Source organism: Coffea arabica, chromosome 2c (genome assembly GCF_036785885.1).
Source record: "Coffea arabica cultivar ET-39 chromosome 2c, Coffea Arabica ET-39 HiFi, whole genome shotgun sequence".
NCBI lineage: Eukaryota > Viridiplantae > Streptophyta > Magnoliopsida > Gentianales > Rubiaceae > Coffea > Coffea arabica.
In genome coordinates, this window is record NC_092312.1 from 26,379,592 (window position 1) to 26,401,872 (window position 22,281).

The following is a 22,281-nucleotide window of genomic DNA, read 5'->3' on the forward strand; positions in this document are numbered from 1 at the left end:
CCGTGCATTCACTTGTAGTATTTGAAGCTTGATCTGTTTTTAGTCGGTTGTTCTTTTATTGAACAGCCAATTAAAGTCGCGATTAAAATTAGAGTAAATCTTATATATACTGACAGTGCATACAATATCATCATTGGATCCATGACACGTGTGCAAAAATTGTCATTCATTCAACGCTGACAGTGTATACATTGTCAATGTAAAAAATATTAATCCTAAAATTAAAAGTCCAAGATCCTCATACTTTTATAGCTAAAATACTACGCTTGACTTAGAAGGAAGAAAGGATAAAAAGGGTCTAAATGCCACTTTTTCAAACTTGTAGCGGTTAACCTGCATCTTTTTAAACTTTGAAGCATTTTAATGAAAATTGCTCTCTCTTTCTATTATATTCCTTTTTCTTCTCTTGTCTTTTTGGCTACTTTAGGGTTGACCAATGCTTTTTTTTTTTTCATCAATATTCCTTTTTGTGTGATGTAGAAGATAGCTAGAGCCTAGAGTGACGTTCTTTCTCAGCTAGTTATCTTCATGTAATTTGAGCAAAACCAAGTAAAATTTGACCCAACCAGCTACTCTAAGTAGTTGACTATTAAAAGAGATTTAAAATTTTACTTGAATTGAATGTAAGGGATCGAATTTCTTGACTTACATTTTAAAAATCTAGAACTCCTCCCCCCCCTTGGATTTTTCCATTGGTCCCGTTGGATCACCCCTTCTCCATAGTACAGAGTAGGAGTAGGTCTATCGTGTCTTAAAAAAAAAAAAGATAAAATTTGACCCACCCTTGGTTGATTTTCTTTCATGCTGAAGAATTGTAGTTAACTCTACCCAAATCTCATATCGACCTATCTAATCAACTTCACTTTTAATTTTGACAACATTGCCTCCAACTAAAAATATAGGTGGATGAAAAATTGAAATGAGAGGAACTTGGGTACCCTTTAATTGCGACCTCATTAATTTATGATGCAGGTAACTTCAAATCTGTTGACCCAAGAAACAAGGTGCCCTCGTGAGCTGTGACCCTTTCTTCCTGGAGTGGTCCAAAAACACCTTAAAGTATTCTTTCGAGAGAAAAGACTATTATATATTTTTATATCTGTCAGCAGTAAAGAAAATGAAATGGTAGCTTCGTTTCTACTTCCTTGGACGCTTGATGCCCTTGATCAGGGTGGATTGCCATCCCCATCTTGTCATCTTCCAACTCCAACTCAGCAAAAAAAAAAAAAAAAAAAAACTAAAGAATTATGGCTTTCTTGAGTCATAAAAAAAAATAGTGTAGTTTCTTGAGTCATAAAAAAAGAAAAAAAAAGTGTAGTTTCATGTGAACAAGATTGCCAGTCTGTCTTCCATTGACCCACAAAAAAGGGCAACAGATGGAGAGGAAGAATAACGTAAAAGAGAGAATTATTTAGTCCATCCTACTTCAAATCTTATTTAAAGGGCAATCATTCTTCTTCTTCTTTTTTTTTTCCTCTCTCGTTTACCCTTTTTTTTTGGTGGTCAAACACGTGAATTGAGATTTCGGGAGGTCAAACAAAGTTGCATAATTGAACTCTAATTTTGGGATAATAACCCGTTATTTAAATATGATAAAGTCGTTGTTCAATACTTAGGTGACAAAATCAAATTAAAATCAAGACTTTCCTTTCTTGCTCGTATATGTCTAAGTTAAGTTTGATTCTTGGGATAATTTCACAAATCTCCTTTTAGGTTTCTGATAATTTCATTTAGCATCCCTGAATTTTGAAAAATATCACTTGCCTTTCGTACTTTTGATTTTTTTTTATAACATTATTATTATAAACTCATTTCAAAATATATTATTAAAAAACTCATTTTTGGATGGAGAAGATATCTTCATTCCAAAGTGATACTCCATCCGTCCCACTTTGATAGTTCTGTTTCTTTTTTCACACAGTTTAAGAAAAAGTAATTAACTTTGTTGGAAAAGTAAATTTAGATTGCTATTTTCCTAAAATACCCTCACATTAAATATGGTACAACTTTATGGGAACTTGAATTGATGGTAAAAAAAGAATCAGCTCTCATTAAATGGAGTAGGTTTATAGTAATAACTACTTACATTGAATGAGGGTATTTTAGGAAAATTAAAATACAACTACAATCTTCAATTGAGAAGTGTACTATAATTTGGGACAGATGAAAAAGAAATAGAGGACTGTCAAAGTGGGACGGAGGAGTATATTTCTCAATGCTTAAAGGTGGTATTAAGTGAATCTCATGAGAGTTTTTTGAAATTATCCCTTGATTCTTTGTCTCCATCCTTTTTATTGGGCTATGGGATTGCAGAAAAAGCCACAGGAACTTTGGCGTGCGGCTAGTGAAAATGGAACTCCAATCCCTTTGTCCTATTAGCGACCTTTTAATAAACATTATTGTAAAAAGTTACTAAAAATGTCTGTTAAACTTGAGATAAACAAAAGGCTAAAACTTGCAAATCGAGGAACGCACGAGAGGTCTTGAGATTTTCCTATTGCCTCGAGGAGACAAGAATGAGATTCAAACAAAGTTAACTTTAACTTTAACCTTAGGCTTCAAAATATGTATATTCAACAATAAGAATTGGTGTTCGTTTGGTGGGTCGCAAGGACACGTGAAGGCAACTTTTTTATCCACTGACTTGCTTCCAAAACTTGGCTTTAAGCAAAACTGAGATAATCTTTATTTACTTTGCGTTTTTTTTTTTTTTTTGTAAACGAGCATCTAATTTGGCATTCATTAATATATTTAAATTCTACTTTACCTACCCTATATACACATATAGTGATAATTATTATCCTCCCTTACATTTATATACTTTCTCTAATTAATCTTATCCTTTTAAAAATCTAATTCCTGAAGTGAATAATCTTAACGAGTGTTCAATAGGCACCTCAGACGGGTTCATTTATTTTTATCAGTAGACTAAGCAGCCTTTATTTTCCAAATTAAGGAAGAGATGGAAATAGAACGAGATCTTACGGGGCAAGCCCATTCTTCTCTTTTCACGATTAGGAGATATATAGCTTAAATACTTAAAATGAAATCTTGAAAACCCTACTTCGTGGTAACTCATATCTTGGAAGAGAAGCCAACCGTTGTGTTGTTGAAATGATGATGATTGCAACGAGGAGCTAATTCTACTTTATATGTTAATAATAATTACACGCATCTTTCATACCAAAAAAAAAAAAAAGAAAAAAAAGAGAGAAGGAAGTATTCGCACCAAAATTCAATTCATTCAGAGGGAAAAAAAAAAAAAAAGAAGCAAAGTTGCAGTCAAGGCATCTACTAGTAGTAGGGATGACTGATTAACGAATTCCACTTTTTTGGAGTCTAAAGCAAAGTTGATTTCATGGCTTCGGTCAATGTGTAATTTTGCTGCTGCTGCACTTGGAAATGAAAAGGGGTACCAACAAACAGGAATGCTGAGAGTGAACTTTTTTCTATGCCAAAATTAGAAAATCGCGTGTATGTGTCGTGCTGAAGCTAGAATATGCGCGCGCACGTTGAGGAGAATAATTTGTGTCTCTGAATTCTGATCATATCTCTTGACCCCTCAATGCATTTAATTTTGGCATGATAAGGTCCGTTTGGGTTTTGGCGGCCCCACTTGATTCCAATTATTGGTTACTGCCCTGCTAACATTAGCCAACTAATAACTTCCATTTCCTGTCTTCTTTCACCGGGGGGTAGCCTGGGGGGGGGGGGGGGGTTGCAGGGGATAGGAGGGGCAGAGGAGGGCGGGCAAAGGTGGCGGGTGAGAGCTGAGGGGCAGCTGGTGGGTGGTCTTTAAGAAAACACTCTAAAAACACCCTATCTCAAAAAAAATTAAAAATATATATTTTTCTAAAAACACATAAATGGCAAAACACCCCCAAATAACACTCAATCCAAACATACATCAACCAAAAGCCCAAAGGCAAAGTTTACCAAAAAAAAAAAAAAAAGCATGGAGTGCTACTAGAAAAGGCAATAAATGGGATGTAAAACTATTCAAAACTAATTGGCTTTATAAATCCAAAAAAAAAAAAAAACATGCAAGTACAGTGTTTGAATCTAACTTGCGCAAATTTCCACAAATGACAATACATTTGAGTCCAAGTTATTTCAGCAGAGTCTTACAAGTAGATTTGCACTTGGAAAAGAGTTCTTCAGTAATATGCTTTCCGAGGATTGTTCTGCAAGAAGAACAGCAGCATAGTCACGAAGTAAAGTTTAACCCACAAAACAAGTTTAAATTGTAGCAGCAAAGCAACATAACCGAAGAAATGTTAAAGTCATACCAAAGGGTTCGGCCGGTAACGATAGCCGAGCATCATCCGCTTCTTATACTGTTCGTAAATGTCATCCTCGGCTGTCACTTCTCCCGGATTCTGAGCACCAACGCCCAGGTTGTCCTTTTTCACACCACCTGCCATAATTGGATCAGCGATACCACTTCTGGAGCTCCCAAGGCCTTCGCCTGCAATTTCCAAAAGTGTCCACAATATCATGAATAGTACGTACGTACTTCTCTCAACCACAATATTACATCAATCTCTAAAATCAGAATGGATGGATTGCGCCCTGCAGCACCAAACGCACACTTGACGGGTGCATCTACCAAAATAGGCCCATGTACAGAGGTCAAACCTCATTTAGAGGATTGACACCGGTATTCAAGATCCATAGTACTTGATCGCGGTTATACAATTTATCACCAAATATAAAAAGACATAATCTCACTAAAATAGATGAAGAAACCATAGATTCCTTTTCCAGAATTAATATGTCCCGAGGGAAGATATCCATATGCATCCCCATCCAGGGAAAGAGAGAAATTGCGAAAGAGTGCAAGAACCCAGTGATTTTTTATCCATTTTAAAGTGCAAGACAAGGGAAGCTTAAATTAGAGAAGAAATGTAACTCAGCCTGATAGAAGAATTAGGGGGGAAGCAAAAACCAGACATAAGACTATGGTAGATAGGCTTGAAAAGGGTAAGCAAAGGCGGTACCTTCTTTCCAACCCATTTTTGACAGAAGTTTGTGGCCAATGTTATCTGCCTGAATTTTTGCCTTCTCTGCAGCCTCCTTTGCAGCTTTGCGCGCAGCAACATCATTACAACTGGCTAAGAACTTCTCAAGTTCCTCAGGAGGAATATAGTCACCCATGTGATGTCCTTTTTTACCAGAAGCTGAAAAAAAATCGCATTCATGCAATTTTTGCCATTCACATTTTATGCAGTTAATTGATATTAGCAATTAATAGGCATAGATGCGTACAAAGAATATAACTAAAAGGGGAGATCTAGTCCAAGATAAGAAGGTTGAGACTTATATTTTATTAGCATAAATTGTACATACCTTGGAGTGAAGCAGGGGGAGGCATCTCGTCCTTTGATGCTTTTGGTGGCCTAAATTTTTCTTCATGAGCTGCCTTCTTCATGTAATACTCCATCATGGCAATAGGGTCAGCAGCTGTTAGCGCACTAGATTCCCCTACACGTCAAAACTTGAATTAACAATATAGACCAAGCTGCTGATAACTGGACATGAACACTACATACCACATGAGGTAATAGTAAAGTAGTATTTTACAGAATATCTAATCAAAAAATGAGAGTAGTCCAAGAACTCAAAAGCTCTCAAAAGATGTAAACCCAAAAAAATAGGTCAAATTCCAGCTATCTTTCACTCCAGATCCTACTATTTTTCTAAGAAGCAAGGCCAGCAAGCTGCATCCTACTTATGAGGACATTTCATGGTTATATTAACTGTTCCCAAGTCATCAATTGATGCTACATCAGTTGTAAATTAAGTACAAATGCTCTTTCAATGTTGAACAGTCAATGATGCACAATAACAGCAGTAAACGCATGTTCATAAAATCATTCTCTAACCAACACAACTGCAAACCCAGTTTCTGGCAAAAAGATCCACAAAAGGATACTACTGCAGGAAAAATGAAATTCTCTATACTTTGGCTTTTATACGACAGCAAACAAGAACATCAACTTATAAAACTACATGCACTCAAAACCAGAATTCTAAGAGCTAGTTTCACATTATCATCTACAGCAATGCAATCAAATTTAGTTTCTCTCTGTTCCCTATCTTTGTCAGAATTTAACAATGCACCTAGAAAAAGCAACAGTAAGCAGGAAGAAACTGAGAAAAAGAAAAGTCTGGTATATACCTGATCTTCCAGTTGATGATTCTGGTACTGATGCACTAGAAGCTGCCATATTCTCTGCTGTTTCATATAAAGCTGAGGCAGGAATTTGGTAATTTGACTGTTGTTGATATGACCTTTGAGAACCACTTGTTGCAGTACTATTGGCACTAGCCATATTACCTGCTGAGTAAATGTTCAAATTCAATTCAATAACCAGTTATTTACCCTTCCCTTTTTGGTAATTAAACAATTCACCATTAACTAAAGAAATGCTAAACTTCTCATACACCAAAATCTCCATTTTCAAAAATGACATACGCATCAAGCATATGTGACAGTGCATGAATTAAAGGCAAGAAGGGGCAAAATCAATTGATCCTCACCATTTCAAGATAAGACAGATAATGCATACATCAAAAGCTCACAATCTACAAACAAACTAGGCAGACCAGAAAACAGAGAAGACAATTGACACTGCAAGAAAATATCCTAGCCAAACCCCATCAAGTGCAGAGCAATACAATAAACAAGTCACAGCTATTAAAGGCACAAGTTTTAGACGCAGTGATATCCTCATCAGAGCACCAACAGCACTACTTTAAAGCAATCCATCAACAACCTCCAGCTAGGAGCATGATGAAATAAACAACACCTCGGGGACTGAAATTAAGGCACTAACCACTTTGGGGCGTTTGGTTATCCATGGATTCTGACAGAGCCTTCTCCTCTTCACTAAGCCGATATTCATAGTACTTATAATCAGAACAACTTTGATCGAACAAAAACCTGCAAGAATGGCCAGGCCAAGATATATTAATTGCACCAGAAAATCCGATGAAACATGTGATAAGCACGTCATTCAGTTTTACCCCAAATCATTTCAGTAACTATTAACAATTCAACACAAATCATGCCATCACCACACACTGACAAAATTTCAATGTCCTTTCATTCTGTCACTTGAGGACAATATCTATCATACCAAAAAGAGTGTACCGCTAAAGTTCATTGCAACTACATTAAAACATGCCCCGGGCCATCTTTATAGGTAAGTAGGTAGGGAACCACTTGGACCGACTAATTGGGAATGTACTTTTGACCACCTGTTAAACTTGGGAAAAATAATTTACTAATACAGCACCCAAGAATTCAAGGAAACGTACACTTAAAAAGATTTTCAAAGTTTCCCTCTAATATTGATGTAGACCATCTTGACAAGCTAGAACTAATCAGCTTAAGAGTATGTATGTGCAGAAAACTGCACTTTTAGGAGCTATGAGAAGGGGATCTCTACAGTACCATTTGAGACCACACACTTATTTTGCTTGGAAAAGGGAATGTTAACAAGTATCTGCCCATATACAAATAGGAGTCAATCAGGCTCTCTCAAATCTCAATCCCCTCATTTCTGTTAGTTACAAAAATCATCGAGTTACTAAAGGTCTGGGAGATTAAAAACAAGTATAAATAAGAAAGAAAGAGCAATCATGGAAAAGAGTAGATAAGAAAAAGGACCAAAAAAAGAAACACAAGTAAATAAACAAATAAATGAACAAAAGGACCAAACATACGCATAAGCCACAAAATTTCTTATCCAGAGAACATTCTGCACTCTGAACAACTACCAGCAAATTGCAGAAGTAAAACACATACTTAAAGGGAGTGTCTCCAGGATTTTTTTGACGTGTAATATGTTCAAACTGCCTCCCATTCTTAGCCACAAAACTTGCTAGTTTGTCTGCAACTTTCTTCACTGTAGGATCACTTGGGGAAGGTGGTGCTGCATGCACTTAAAGAACTGGTTAATACCAAGAGCATGAACAAGTGAATGTAAATTACTCTTGTAGCAGGCTTGCCACATTTTCCAAATCTTTCATTGAACATCCCTTTCCGGCAATGTTGATATGGGATTATAGTATACACTGCATTCATCAGATAAGAATAATTCAAGAATGTTTTGTCCCTTTCATGACTACTTCATGCCTAGACAATTTTGAAAAGGTAGGGCAAGGGCGACAATCAAGCTAGCATTGTGCAATATGAGCGTATTGTCTAAAAGCTGCCACAATGACTTATAGTATATCAGCCCAGCCCAGAGACAAAGAATTTGAAGTATCAGACTGGTACAGACATTACAACCCAGTCAAAGGGAAAAAGAGATCTGTAAAACTGCATGAGGAAGAAAAAACACTAGATAGGAACAAAGCAGAGGGCCTAGAATATTTAACACATGGATATTACTATGCAACAGGGGAGATAAGTAAGCAAAGCGGCCAGCCTAGTGAAAAGAGCATCCAACAGTCAAAAACCTTAGCTGAGAATGATAAAATGTAAGCAATTGTGCAAAATCAATATATATTTATGGTATAGCGTAACAAAATACTCTACAGGACACTAAACCAATCCATCAAGGAGCAGTTCCCTCAACATGTAAGTCTACCATGTTGAAATCCTAATATCAGGCAAGACATCCGTCTTCACTAAGAATATTGATCCTTGTCAATGTCTGTGGATTTGAAATCTTATGGGTAGCAAGTCATGCCCAATATCAACAAGAAGGGCCAAAAAGGGAAGCATCATGCATCACAATTATCTATGCTTCTCTCTGCTAGAGCAAAGCACTTCAGTGCATTGCTAGTTAAATTTGTGCAGAATCCTGCTATATTTTTAGCCCTGAATAAACCAGATGAAAAGAAAGGAATTACCAACATCAACTTGTCTGGATGATTGCTGAAAAGCGTCAGGCTCACCCAACTTCTGCCGCTTTACTGGTCCATCATCAGATGGATTTCCGGCTTCTGTTTTTTCTTCATCCTCATCTTCACCTAACTTAACAGGGGGTGCCACAAGTTTCGATTTTTGTTTCAAGCTGAACGCAAGCTTACCACTTGAAGCAGCTTGAGAAGTTTTACGAGAATCATTTGCCTTAATACTCATCATTGGTTTACCAATGACAAGCTTAGGTGTTGAAGTTCCTGATAGATTTGGGCCTGATTTAAGTTGCTCTACTGGCACAAGTTTCTCTTTTTCCTTCTGCTCCTTCTCCTGTTGAAGCTGCTTGAATCTCTCCATGAATGAACCATCATTAACAAACAGACTAGATTCTTTTCCCTTCTCCATTAGCAAAAAACCAGGTTTCTTTCCTGCTGTTTTACAAACTGCTTGACAAGCAAGCTTACAAGCTATTCAGCAAAAGAATAGATAGTTCATCTTTGCATAAATATTTATTTAGTGCAGTCTCATGATGTCAATTTAAATGCTACCCAAATCAGCAGAACAAAGTGTTAAATGACAGTATAGACCGTTTGGCAACCTTGTTAGTTCCAGCAAAATACCAGAGTAGTTAGAGATTCCAATATCATTCAAAGCCATATGGTTACATACTTTCAGTTGCTCAGTATAAAGTATAATTCTTCTAACTATCAAAGCCACATAAATAAATTAGAATCTCCAAGGCAACATTTCCAACAATTAGAACCCCATTTTGTATCAAATTAATATCCGATACAAAAATTTTAAAACCAAATGCATACATACAAGTGTTGGATATAATTTTGGTAAAGACATGCAGGCATTTCAAGGACTACCATGGAAACATATAAGTTAGCCTTGATACAATCTTGAAGAAGCCGTTAATTACTCTGCGCTAGGTCCTGTTCATTTCCATCTCAAAAATTCCCATTGTCACCCAAAAACAAAAAATGAGAAACATGGGTAATAGACATCTTTAAATCATCATACATACAACTAGCCTTTACTGTCCCCCAAAATTATCCAATCTTTCATCCACTGATTCAGCTCCAAACAGAAAAACAAATTCTCAAAAAATAAAAAATCAAAATCAAAAAGAAAAAGAAAAATCCAACATTTATATACCCTTATAATTTTATTTTTTTAAAGAAACAATTCATTGCTCAAATTGCCACATAATCCTCAAAGATTTCTACTTTTTCCCCACTTATTTGGCCAGATAAATAATCACAGCCCATCAAACTACAAATCAAAAGCTCCAATATTACCAAGACTATAACGAAAAACCAAAAAGGAATGCCAATTATTAAAAAACCAAACAGAGATCGATCAAGGAGCATTGAGGTTAACAATTTCAAACCCTAAAACTCTAATCAATTTCATCAAAGAAACTAATGAAAATCTCAAAAAGAAAAAACAAATTTAAGATACTTTCCGTCATAATCGTCAAAATTACCTACCTGATTAAGAAATTCGATTGTCAATCGGAACCCTAAATCGAAGCAGAAATATATAGATTTATTAACAGATATATATCTATATATATATATATGTACATATTCTTCGTACCTCAATTTTTTCTGAGGAGAAAAATGTCAGCCAGGTCTCTGTAGAACAACGGTGCCGGTGAATAGAACTCACGTGATTTCGATTGCGCAGCATGCTTATATAGGAACTGAATTTGCAAGCCCGGTCCTTGGAGTTTCTTTTATTTCTGTTTTCTACATATATATTGTTGATATTTAGTTTTTACTGACATATTTTTAAAAAGAACTTTCACTTAAAATCTCAATAAAAAATTTACGATTTTGATATACTTGATTTATTTCAATCACGTTAGTGTTATGAAAGATTTTACTAACTTAAAGCCTTAAAACTTTTTCCCCCATTTTGTTTTAATCTTTCATAGATTTAAAGGGACAAATATTTGATAAGAACTTTGAAAACCAAAAAAAATTATAAACTCCATCAATATTTCTTTTTTTTTTTACCTATTTATGATATTGGAAAACTTTTTCCATTTCTAGACAATGAATAATGTATATGAAATTAAACTATTTGTGCTTGTTATTCAGTTCAAGAACAAAATTTTAATTTCTTTCTCCACTAACTTAGAGTAAATTTTCACGCCATCAACATCTTTTGTAATTATTTAAGTGATTTAAAAATGTGTAACTTTTCATTTCTAATCCATAAAAAAGACGCTACCAAATTAAAAATAAATATTCACCTAGTCAAATCAAAACTTCGATAACCACTTCTTAATTGGTGAGCAAAATGCTGCCATTGAAAGAATACAAAAAAAAAAATTTATTTTTCAAAGTTATATTCAATAGACAATATGCTCTTTGAAGAAAACCTCTGAAGAAGCTATCAAAAGTTAACCAAAATTTGAAAATGGATCGTACTAATTATTATCATGACAATTCTTAATTCTATGTGACAAATATATAAAGTTTTTTTTTGGACCTAAAATACAGAAAAAACGAAGGTGCCTCGTACACAACTAATACATATATCCTAATTAATCAAATACCTCAACCGTCAACACAGTGTCCTTCCTGAATTTGGGCTTCAAATCAAATGTTCCCTTTTCCACGAAATTGTGTATGTGAAATTAAAATGGGGTAAAAGTTAACCCATTTCAAAATCTTGGGAATTTTTCAGATTTACTAGTCTAGGCTCTAGGCTCTAGGCATATTCTAGTCTTCTTCCTTGCTGATAAACCAAAGCATCAGGCAACACAGTCCACTTCTGGAAATGAACTCCAAAACAATAAACATAACAATAAGTCCACCGTCCAATTTCCGCTACAATGCTCCAATCTTGCATCCCTTTTTCTATTTTCCACGGACAAAGCCTAAATTCCAAGTTTTCCTCTATTCGCGTTCTCATTCAATCTCCTCTAAAAGTACGTTTAGAAACAGAAAAAGCGTATTTTGTTTAGTTTTAGTAGAACCCATTTTGTTACTTTCGAAATTGATTTTGTTAGTTCTACTGTAGTACTAATTTTCTTTAAAATTTTGCATAGCTGAAAGGGGTGGTGTGAAAGCTTTGCCTAGTGGAGCTGGGGAGGCCGTCAATGAAGTTTCCCAGAATAGACTTATTCAAGTCGTGTTGGTTTCTCCTCAGGTACTACTTGATCTCAAAACGACCGTTTCTAATTCGTTACTACAATATTCAAGAAATTCTTGCATATTAAAAGGGACCCCTCCACAACCCCCCCCCCCCTCCCGCGGGGGAAAAATCTGCTAATATGTTGCTTTTTAGTACCGTTGTTCAAAGTTTCCTTTTTTTTTCTTTTGGGTGTGGGGGGTGAGGGTGGAGTTGAGGCGGTGGGAGGGGCTTGATATCCCAGGGTGCAGAGGAAAATTAGTCTTATTTTTTCTGAACTGAAGAATAATCATTTGACTACATTTTCTGTTGCTTTTCTATTAAGGGCATGTTCTTGTTCCTAGCAATGTCCTGGGTGCTTGCATCTTTTATTCCGAGCAATTTCTTTCATATAGAAATCCACCGTCACATATGAGAATCAGGACGGCAATGTTCAACTTTTCGTTGGAAAGGTTAAATTTTTGTTGTTTCACTTTGCCATTGGGTTGATAGCCCGCGGTTGGATGGCATGTCCGCGTACGAGTTCTGGAATACTTCTCCTGGCTTACCCCACTTCTAGATTACTAAAGAGAAGATAGCAATAAAAAAAAAAGGCTGGATTTTTGTTAAACTATGCGTGCTCATCCACACAATTATAGGCTTGGAAAACACATGGAAACGTTCAGGCAATAGACATCATACGAACTATCATGCACACACAACCACATTCCCACACCATCAAATGTATATGGAAGATGAAATGCAAGAAGAAAGTGCATGATAGAACACAGGAGTATGAAATGTAGAAGCAAGATAGAAACGCAACAGCAATTTACTGGAAGGAATACAGAAATTACCAGTTTTGCAACTATAAATATAGTTTAATACTAAGGCTAGATTACTAAAGAGAAGATAGCAATAAAAAAAAAAGGCTGGATTTTTGTTAAACTATGCGTGCTCATCCACACAACCACAGGCTTAGAAAACACATGGAAATGTTCAGGCAATAGACATCATACGAACTATCATGCACACATAACCACACTCCCACACCATCAAACGTATATGTGAGATGAAATGCAAGAAGAAAGTGCATGATAGAACACAGGAGTATGAAATGTAGAAGCAAGATAGAAACACAACAGCAATTTACTGGAAGGAATACAGAAATCACCAGTTTGGCACCTATAAATATGGCTTAATACTAAGGCTAGAAACCACAAAGAGCTAAAGCAAATTAAGGTAAAGGTTGAGACTAGAAGGTAGAGAGTGATTTGAAGATAGAGAGAGGGCAGAGAAAAAATGGCAGACAGGGAGAGCAACAATAATGGGGGAGTGGGAAGCAAAGGTAAACCTGCTAGCATATTTCCTGCAAAGAAGAAGTCGGTGACGGGAATGGCTGTTAAGAAAGTGGCTGAAATTGTTTCTGGACCTTGCAAGAAGAAGAAGATAGAGCCTAGAGGTGATGGTGATGATTCCGCTTCAAACTAATGCATTGAAGTGGCAGTGGACAAGAGAAAATTAAGTTTTTAGTTATTTCTCATGGAATAGGTTTCCTGTTAGTAAATAAGGATGTTCTATAGTTAAAAGGATTGTATTTGTTCAAGTTTAGTGTGTTTGTAAGAACTTTGTCATGTGATTATGGGCTGTAGAATTGTATTAGTTGTGATGTAAGTGAATAAAGATTGTGAATCATGTGTACTTTTCTTGCAAGTTGTTGTATCAACAGTTATACTTCTCATCTTTGAGTGAACTGCTCGATGTTTTCCAACTGTTCAGCTTCTAGCTTATGGAAAGAATTTTGATCTACATGCTTCAAGTGTTTTTTTTTTTTTTTTTAACAAGCAGGACTAAACAACAGGCAGTCAAAAAGCAATGAATACTAAAGAAACAGTCTGTTTATGGGTTTTTCATCCAAATATTGATACATGTATTGGAAATTATTGGAAGAGGGATGGCTTTGGTTTACTTTTACTCCTGACGATGAGAAGGGCTTCTGAGGTGGTCTTTATGTTGACAGTGGTGGTGAAGAGGGAGTTATTGGGGGTGAAAGAGGCTGGAGGATACATGCCATGCTTTCTGCTTTAGTCTTCCCTCTTGATGTATGCATAAAAACTTGATGGAGAAGGGGGGGGGGGGTGTGCAGAAGAGCAGTTGTTGGGAAATTTTTTGAATCCACATAATGTGAACAAAAATGTAAGTCATTGCACCGAAAAGATAAGGGAAAATAACCCAGAACCAAGAAGTGACAATAAAAAACAAAGGAAAGATAAAGTGGTGTAAAAGGAAAGAAGTAATCAGGGCTAGCAGCCAAGGGCCTTTAGGGAGGCAAAGAAATATAGCTTTTATTATCCAAACCTCAAACTTATACAAATATTAGTGGTACATATTAAGATTGGAAGTGGATCGGCAAACTTTGGACTTGTGCTTAGCCGACTTAACAAAGCATCAACAAAAAGAAAACAAACTGCTTAAGAAAGCTAAGTAGCTGGCTAAAACATGCTAAGGAGATAACTTATCCAATTGACTTCCTTAGTGATCACATGCCAACCTCCCCTTCTACCAATTATATTTTGACACATAAACTAACAAAGTAATGAAGCTTGGTTTAAATAGATATTCTAAAATCAAACCAAGCTCTTTATCAGAATTATGTCCAATGCCATCTCAAGTAACGATCTAAATGGAAAACTCTGTCGCGCTGTGGGTGATGAGTAACTCTAATCTAATTCTAATCCTCTAATCTAATTCTGATGAAGTGCTTGGTTTCAGGAAGGTAATGTTAGAATATTTTGTAAACCAAGCTTCATTATTTTGTCTATTTAGTTTGTGTGTCAAAAAGTATATTTGTAGATGGGGAGCTTGGCTTGCAATCACTTTGGAAGTCAATTGGATAAGTTGTATCCTTAATATGTTTTAGTCAGCTACTTAGCTTTCTTAAGCAGTTTGTTTGTTTTCTTTGTGTTGAAGTTTTGTTAAGTTGGTTAACCACAAGTCCAAAGTTGCCAACACAATTCCTGTATAAATATGTGCTACTACTATTTGTGTAAGTTTTCAGATTTGGAGAGTAAAAAATAGTCCTTTTGCCTCCCAAAAGACCCTTGGCTGCTAGTTCTCATTACTTCTTTCCTTTTGCACCACTTTATCATTTACTTGATTTTTATTGTCACTTCTTGTTCATAGTTTACTTTCCCTCATCTTTCTTGTCCCTTGATTTATTCGTTTGTTCAATTTATGTGGATTTAGAAATTTTCCAACGGACAGAGTTTGGTAAAAAAAGCACAACGGGGAAGAAGGAACAACAACAAAGAAGAATAGGAAGTCAATTTCTAGACTTATTTTGGGAACAAATAATCCATTTATTTATACATATAAACTAAGTTGTCTTTAAATGATGATGCTGCATGACTGCAGCAGGCAGTCCTTTCTTTTATTCTGACCTGGGACTTTGAGATGCATATATCCAAGAAATAAGCAGAGTAGAGCTTATTTGCCTTTTTGTGCGTGATTCTTGGAGATGTTCTAGCAATAAGACTTTCATAGATTATTTATTGTATTTTCGTTGGTGATATATTGGGTTATTATTTGGAATGTAAATGTTCCAGCAAATAAGATTATGGTAGATGAGTTATTAATTTTTCCTCTGTAATGCTGTTTGTGGATTTGTCTCACTGTATTGCATGTTGTACTGGCAGAGAGTCCATCCTTTTCAGCATGGGCTGTATCTTGACTGATTTTGATATTTTGTGATCGTGATGGACAGATACCTGGAAACACTGGGTGCATAGCCAGAACTTGTGCAGCATCAGCAGTTGGACTACATCTGGTTGAGGTATCCATTAATGTTGTTTTTTTTTTCTCTAAATTTCTTTTCCACACAACATATCAGAAAATGTTGCTTTCATCCACACAGTTTCGGTTCTCCAAATTTGATAATATTACTAGTTCTTCTTTTTCAGCCATTGGGGTTTCAGGTTGATGATACAAAATTAAAACGTGCTGGACTTGATTATTGGCCGTATCCTTCTGGAGTTTACAATAATGCAATGCCTGTGTTTCAACTGAATGTTACACAGATACAATTCCTGACTATAGATGTTTTTCTCTTGTTCACCTTCTTTCATGTTGTCTTAATTAGCATTATCCACATCTTACCCCAATAAGTTTCGAGTCTCAGGCTTGACTTCTGCAATCAGCAAACTATGCCTTATTGAATCTTTGCATCTGCAGTAACATTTCCATATTCTTTTGTCTTTCATGATTGTTTTGTGCTTTAGTTGTAGGATTTAAATTACAATTTGTAATACTCAAATTTGGAGAAATGTTGAAACCTTGATATTTCATCAGATATGTAGTTGTTAAAGTGCATGGCTCATGGGGAGAATTCCGTGACTATTTCAGTCAACAGGTTATATAGCTCCTTGAATTTTATGCACTCTTTTCTATACTTTAGATTAAGGTGCATTTACTTTCTCAGAATGGGGAAAAAAGGCTGCTAGCATTTACTAAGAGAGGAGCTACTGTTCATTCTGTGAGTGCTTTTATCCTGTTAATAATTTATCAATTTTAAGAACTTGACTGTTCATTCAGTGACTTGGTGCTTCATTTTGTCCATGACTTTGTTTAAGTTTCATTTCTCATGACATCATTTTGCATCTTTTGGTTTGGTAAAACACAGGGCACTGAAAAGTGAAAACTTTCTTGGCTTCTTGAAATCGTAGAAATCTCTATAATATATTGCATCATTGCTAAATGTGGTGATTGAATGTACAGTTTTGAAATTGTGTCCCATTGCTCTCACAGCTTTGACTTTTCTTCAGTTCTCCCCCCCCCCTTTTTAGTAAATATAAATAAATGACAAAATTAACATGGAGAGCTTGATGGAATGCATCATGAGTTATCAGTTAACTATTGATTTTGTTTAAAAGCGAATTTAGGGCATAAATTTGAAGCAAAGTGAAGTGATCATTGGCTTTTCTGTTGTAAAAGTTGCTTACTCTATAAGTCCCTTAGCTGTGTTTTTATCTGGCAGATCATAGTATTTAATTAGTGTTCATGGGTTGGCTTGTCTTAAAAGACTCTACAATAATACAGTCCTGTGAGGGAGTTTTAGATATGTCAAGCGTGGAGTTTATGTTCAGGACCATATCTCAATCTCATGTTTATGCATTTGCCTAAATTCCCTAACATGAAATATTTTCCAAACTAATAAATGCTTGTGCTTTCTAAAGTCCTGATTCTTAAGTTCGTATATTGCATGCCTTAAATCTGTGGTATTTCTTAAGATGTCAATTGAAGTAGAAAATGGGGAGTGGATGTGGTGATATACACATACTGGACATCTCCACTAGACCTGCTTCACAATTTTCCTATTGTTCAAAAATTTTCGTCTGATTTCTTGCAATTTCAAATTCATGCAAGTCTTTAAAAATAGTTCTCTGTCTCAAACTATTAGCAAAGACTAAATAGTACTTATTAGCCCTCTAACAGTGTTACCATTTCGAGTCACCGCATACAGCTCTCTATCTGATTTTAGCAAATGTTTTAGTTTTCTCACAATCTTATTTTAGAAAGCAATCAAGATTTCATTTCTCTAAGTTCACATCTTACCAGATTTCACTTGGCACGATTACCTACAGTTTATGACTTTAAAATCCTTCTAGGAGGAAGGGTTGTTTGCATGTTGCTTATACCTCTTTTTGTGAATATTTTCCTCCCAATGAAATCTGTTTTAGTGTTCAATCCAAGGGGAGTTGGATATTGAAACCTGCTCCTTCTTAATGTGATTTGTCCAGAATTTGATTTATATTGGTGCAGGAAGTTTCTTATAGGAAGGGCGATTGGCTTGTATTTGGCTCAGAAACCAGTGGCCTGCCGCCTGAAGCCCTTCTTGATTGTAAGACAGAACCACATGGTGGTGGTGCTATACGAATCCCCATGGTTGAAACATACGTTAGATGTCTCAATTTGTCTGTGAGTGTTGGCATCGCATTGTACGAAGCATCTAGACAGCTAAATTATGAGCAACTTCAATGTCCATCAGAACCTTATATGGACACTGAATCATCATTTGTTACTGAAGACATTTTTGCTTGAGCTGGTACTAACTTTGACAAATTGGTCAGTTAGTTAAACTTGAGGACAGGTCGAACACTTTAACGATTCTAAAAGCTAACTTTGCAGTTACAGATGATGCTGCAGTCAAACATATGTTTTTGCTCTTGCACAAGATTATTTGGAGCTGGGATCATTTCTCCTCAAAGATGGTAGAACACTTGACACATCATGATTAGTGGTGACAATTAGTTATACAAATTTGTAGGTCTAGTTCCTGTACTTAGTCAGGGTTCTTAATTTTTCTTTCAACTTCGGTTCTCTTTGGCTTTCCCTTCGGGCGTGTTTTGCCAGCGTTCTCTTGCATGAACGCAGTCATCACAGGATCAAACTCTTAATATTACTAAGCGGCGCATCTCTTTTTGCTGGAAATTCTTGTGAGCTAGGAATGGATATGGATGTGTACCACTGGAATCCCTTCATCTGTATTCAATGGAGTTTATTTTTAAGAATTAGAGATTGCTTTTACTCTGGCGTTTAAGATGATGTTGTTGTGTATTGTTCTTGTGTAATGCAATTATTGCTCTTATTATTTAAAAGGTTGAAAACCAAGAGATTCACAAATTTGTCTAATTCTTTTGATGTAATGGTATCCGTGTGTCTACTTGTCCTGACATAAGTAAGCTGGGCTCTTTGTAGTTATCTAAATGATCAGTAGCCAGAAGTGAAAGGCACCCTGTCCTTGTACCAAGGGCGTCCAGGCCAACTAACCTTAGCTTTTTGTATATCCAGACAACAAAGTCCCACTCCCATGTTCTCCACAGTGGCTGGTTCTTTTCACCTTGAGAAAGTGCATATGAGATTGTTCAGTTAGTTGTACTGGATCTGCAACTTGTTTGGAAAAATGAGATAAAGGAATTTGTTACCTGACCTGTGTTTTTTATTTGTCTAAGAAGATCCCCTGTTAATAAGTTCCACTTCTATGGCCAGAGGGATACCACAGCAGTGATATACATACTTAAAATCTCTACCACATGCTTCCCCAGATTAGCTCTTCAAATGTGGTTTGTCAAAACAGAAAACTCTCTCAAATTCCTGGAGATTATCCTGTAAACTGACAAGATCAAAGCCATAGTTTCATTATGACCGCAAATTTGCTGCTAGTGGGCTTGTAGAGTAAATGCACATTCAATTCTGTCAAGCTTCTCTATGAAATTCCATCAACATCACATGTCACATATGACAGTGTTGTGGACCCTTTTGTACTCCTCCATTCATGTAATTGGATGTAGTATCATGCTTGAGTTGATTCCTATTAAAAGTTTTCCAAAAATGAATGCTAGTATAGTGAATATGTCTAAGAAGTCAGCTTGCTGAGAGTATGTGTTACCTGTGGACTAGAAAATGTGTAAAAGGATGAGGAAAAAATGTTCAAAATCCTTTTGTTTGTTGGCATGCGTGATAGAACAATTAGAATCTCTTTTAAACATAATAAGTTAAACATGACTATTTTAATCTTTTCCTCTTTCCCTCTCATCTTCTCCAACTTCTTTCTTTCTTCTCAAAGGCCTTCGTTTCAAGGTCTCCTTCCCATGATTTCATCTTTTTTTTTTTTTTAAATAAAATCTCACCTAAATTTTTTTAAAGAGAGTTTTCTGTTTTTCCTTGAGGTTGCTAGTGAGAATTTTCTTTTCTCCTATAGGTTTCTATGGAGATTTTTAGATTCTTTTTTCGCTTGTTTTGTTGTTAGATAAAAATTTATTTCAGGTAAAAATTTTCTGGATCTTGGATTCATTTCAACAAATCTAATCATTAATATTTTGGAGTTTAAAATCATTGATTAACAGATCTGGCGATTGCAACATGCATAAAATGAAACTTTGTACATTTCAAACCTTTCAAAACTTTTTAGATTGATTGCGTTTGCTAATTTTTAGATAGATTTTAACCTGTCATTTGGATAGTGACGCATATGACGCCACCGCGAGTTGACTCGTGCAGTCCTAATCTATTGTTTGTTTACATCCTAAGTATTATAACTAAGTACAAATTTAGCTTTGATAAATCTTCATGAAAGAGTAATTTCACGTGAGCGACGCCGTATAGTCCCCACTTACAACCTGAAAACGCCACAACATGAATTGAGATACCAGTACCACCATTTGCCCCCTTTATTCTTCTTTTTGGGGCAATAGCACTTGCCTGATTAATAATGCAATTCGATTTCCTTTTGTCTTGACATTATAAATTTCAGTTTAGACAAGTAAAATCGTACTTTTGAGGTGCAAAAGGGACTCTTGAGATTTTATTACTAATGAAGTTATGACAATTCTAAATTGTCTTGTCAAAGTTAAAAGTTTACACGACAAATTTAGTGTAGATAAATACAAAGCAAGTCTTGAGTCGCTAGATATAATTTTCCTAATGGTGTGTTATAAATGAAAAAAGGGATTTGTGAGTCATTCCCTCGGAATTTATAAGTCATGCCCTCAATACCTATTTTGTCTTTCCAACCTAAGTAATATTTTGACAACTTTGAAAATGAAACCAATTTTCACTAACATCTAGTTTGGGAGTTTAGGATAGAAAAGAAAAGAAGGGAAAGCTTAAGTTCGGAAAGAAAAGAAAAACGAGATTTAGTTTGATGTTGTTTAGAAGTTTAGAAAAGAAATGAAATGATATTGGATACATATGTCAATAAAATTTTGTTCAATAGACATCTAGGAATAAAAATGATAGTTTAAAAGATTTTATAAAGTTTGGTTCAACTTTTTTTAAAAAATTTTTCAACTATTATTGTCAAAGTGATCCATCTAGGGATGTCAACGGGTCGGATTCGGATCGGAATTGAAAATTCCGGATCCGGACCTTTTTTATGTAGCAAATCCGAACCCAACCCGTATATCAAACGGCTCTTCACCTTGGAGTCTCGGAACTGGATCCGATGGGTCTGGGTTGGATCGGGTTGGGGGTCTAAAAGGTTCAAATTTAAATGTTTCAAAATTAAATCTAAAACCAATCACAAATCCAATCTCCAAACTTAAACAAATCAAATTACAAAACTAAATCAGAAATAACTCGCAATAGTCAATGCAAAACTAACCACAAATCAATTTACAAAGTCATTTTCAAATTGTTAATTTGGTAAAAGAATGTATTTAGAAATATTTATATTTTATAATTATTAATATATTGTTCGGATCCTGATCGAATACGGGTTGGAATCCTAGTCGAATATGGGTCGGAATCTTATATTTCGTATTCGACCCATTTTTATTAGAATAAACGGATCCGAATTCGGATCTGAGTATCGAAATTATTTTTTAACCCAAACTCGGAAAAATTTATTGGATCTGGGTCGGGGTCCGAGTCCAAATCCGATCCGTTGACACCCCCAAATCCATCCAAATCTTTCTATTTCCTTTCTTTTCCGTCGCTTCACAACTTCCGAACATATCTTCTCTCACTTTCTTTTATTTTCTCATCAAATCTAAGCTGCCAAACTAAGCCTAAAGTACCAAAATGACGGCAATCAAAAATCAATACATAGTAGCAAGATGTTGAAGACAGGCAGAGGAGGTTGAGCAATAAATTCTCGGAAAAAGAGACCACAAATTCGGTCACACCTAGAGCCATGCAAAACGCGTAGACACCTACTCCGCCGTTCCGCTTATTGTGAAAGTCGGTCTCTACAGCACGCGACTCTAGCACATTTCTTGCGGGTAACTCCACCCAATTCATGGGTTCATCTGCCACTAATTATTCTCCATCAACTATAGCACATTTTAATCATCAGTTGGAAATTTGGAATTGGCGGCTCATATCTGGTTTTTGATGGTACACATATGAAATTTGGAATTGTCCCACTAACTAGTCAGCATCCGGAGCCTTAGTGGCCTCGTTCCCATGAGCCCTCTTGTAGGTCAGGCTTGCACACATGAAAAATAATTGAAGAACGATTAAATGGGAAAGGATTTTCTTGTAAGCATCTTCAAGGCTAGTAAATAATCCATATGCATATTAGTTCTATCTATAGGTAATTAGGTAGGCTTTACGCAAATGAAAGTAGACGCATAATATAAGGTTGTTTTTCTAAAGGGTGGGGCTAAATTGACACCACTCTAGTCTAAATTCACACCTTTTACACCAAAATGTCTATAAATCCCATTCTATTTACTAGGATTTCATAGGAACTTTTTCAATACCAAAACTAATCTTTTGTG

General features: G+C 35.7%; 2 protein-coding genes across 6 annotated transcripts; one reads left to right on the forward strand and one right to left on the reverse strand.

Moving 5' to 3' along the window:
• Positions 1-3,996: 3,996 nt before the first annotated feature.
• Positions 3,997-10,625, reverse strand: LOC113727060 (SURP and G-patch domain-containing protein 1-like protein). 4 transcript variants are annotated; one of them, XM_072075545.1, is made up of 10 exons: positions 10,481-10,578; positions 10,372-10,403; positions 8,866-9,318; positions 7,814-7,940; positions 6,840-6,946; positions 6,182-6,343; positions 5,350-5,484; positions 5,001-5,180; positions 4,290-4,468; positions 3,997-4,184 (listed from the first exon to the last, which is right to left on the reverse strand). In XM_072075545.1, the coding sequence occupies exons 3-10, from the start codon at positions 9,278-9,280 to the stop codon at positions 4,158-4,160; spliced, it is 1,332 nt and encodes a 443-aa protein (XP_071931646.1). In that variant the 5' UTR covers positions 9,281-9,318; positions 10,372-10,403; positions 10,481-10,578; the 3' UTR covers positions 3,997-4,157. The 4 variants fall into 4 exon arrangements, with proteins under 4 accessions (XP_071931646.1, XP_027106835.2, XP_027106833.2 ...); XM_027251034.2 differs by lacking the exon at positions 10,372-10,403 and having other exon boundaries at positions 6,182-6,340; positions 10,481-10,625; XM_027251032.2 differs by lacking the exon at positions 10,372-10,403 and having other exon boundaries at positions 10,481-10,625.
• Positions 10,626-11,477: 852 nt separating this feature from the next.
• Positions 11,478-18,682, forward strand: LOC113727061 (uncharacterized). Of its 2 annotated transcripts, XM_027251036.2 has the most exons (8): positions 11,480-11,822; positions 11,943-12,043; positions 15,768-15,836; positions 15,964-16,022; positions 16,352-16,412; positions 16,482-16,535; positions 17,822-18,104; positions 18,188-18,682. In XM_027251036.2, exons 1-7 carry the CDS (start codon positions 11,672-11,674, stop codon positions 18,098-18,100), a joined length of 774 nt encoding a protein of 257 aa, XP_027106837.1. In that variant the 5' UTR covers positions 11,480-11,671; the 3' UTR covers positions 18,101-18,104; positions 18,188-18,682. The 2 variants fall into 2 exon arrangements, with proteins under 2 accessions (XP_071931647.1, XP_027106837.1); XM_072075546.1 differs by lacking the exon at positions 16,482-16,535 and having other exon boundaries at positions 11,478-11,822; positions 17,822-18,682.
• Positions 18,683-22,281: the final 3,599 nt, after the last annotated feature.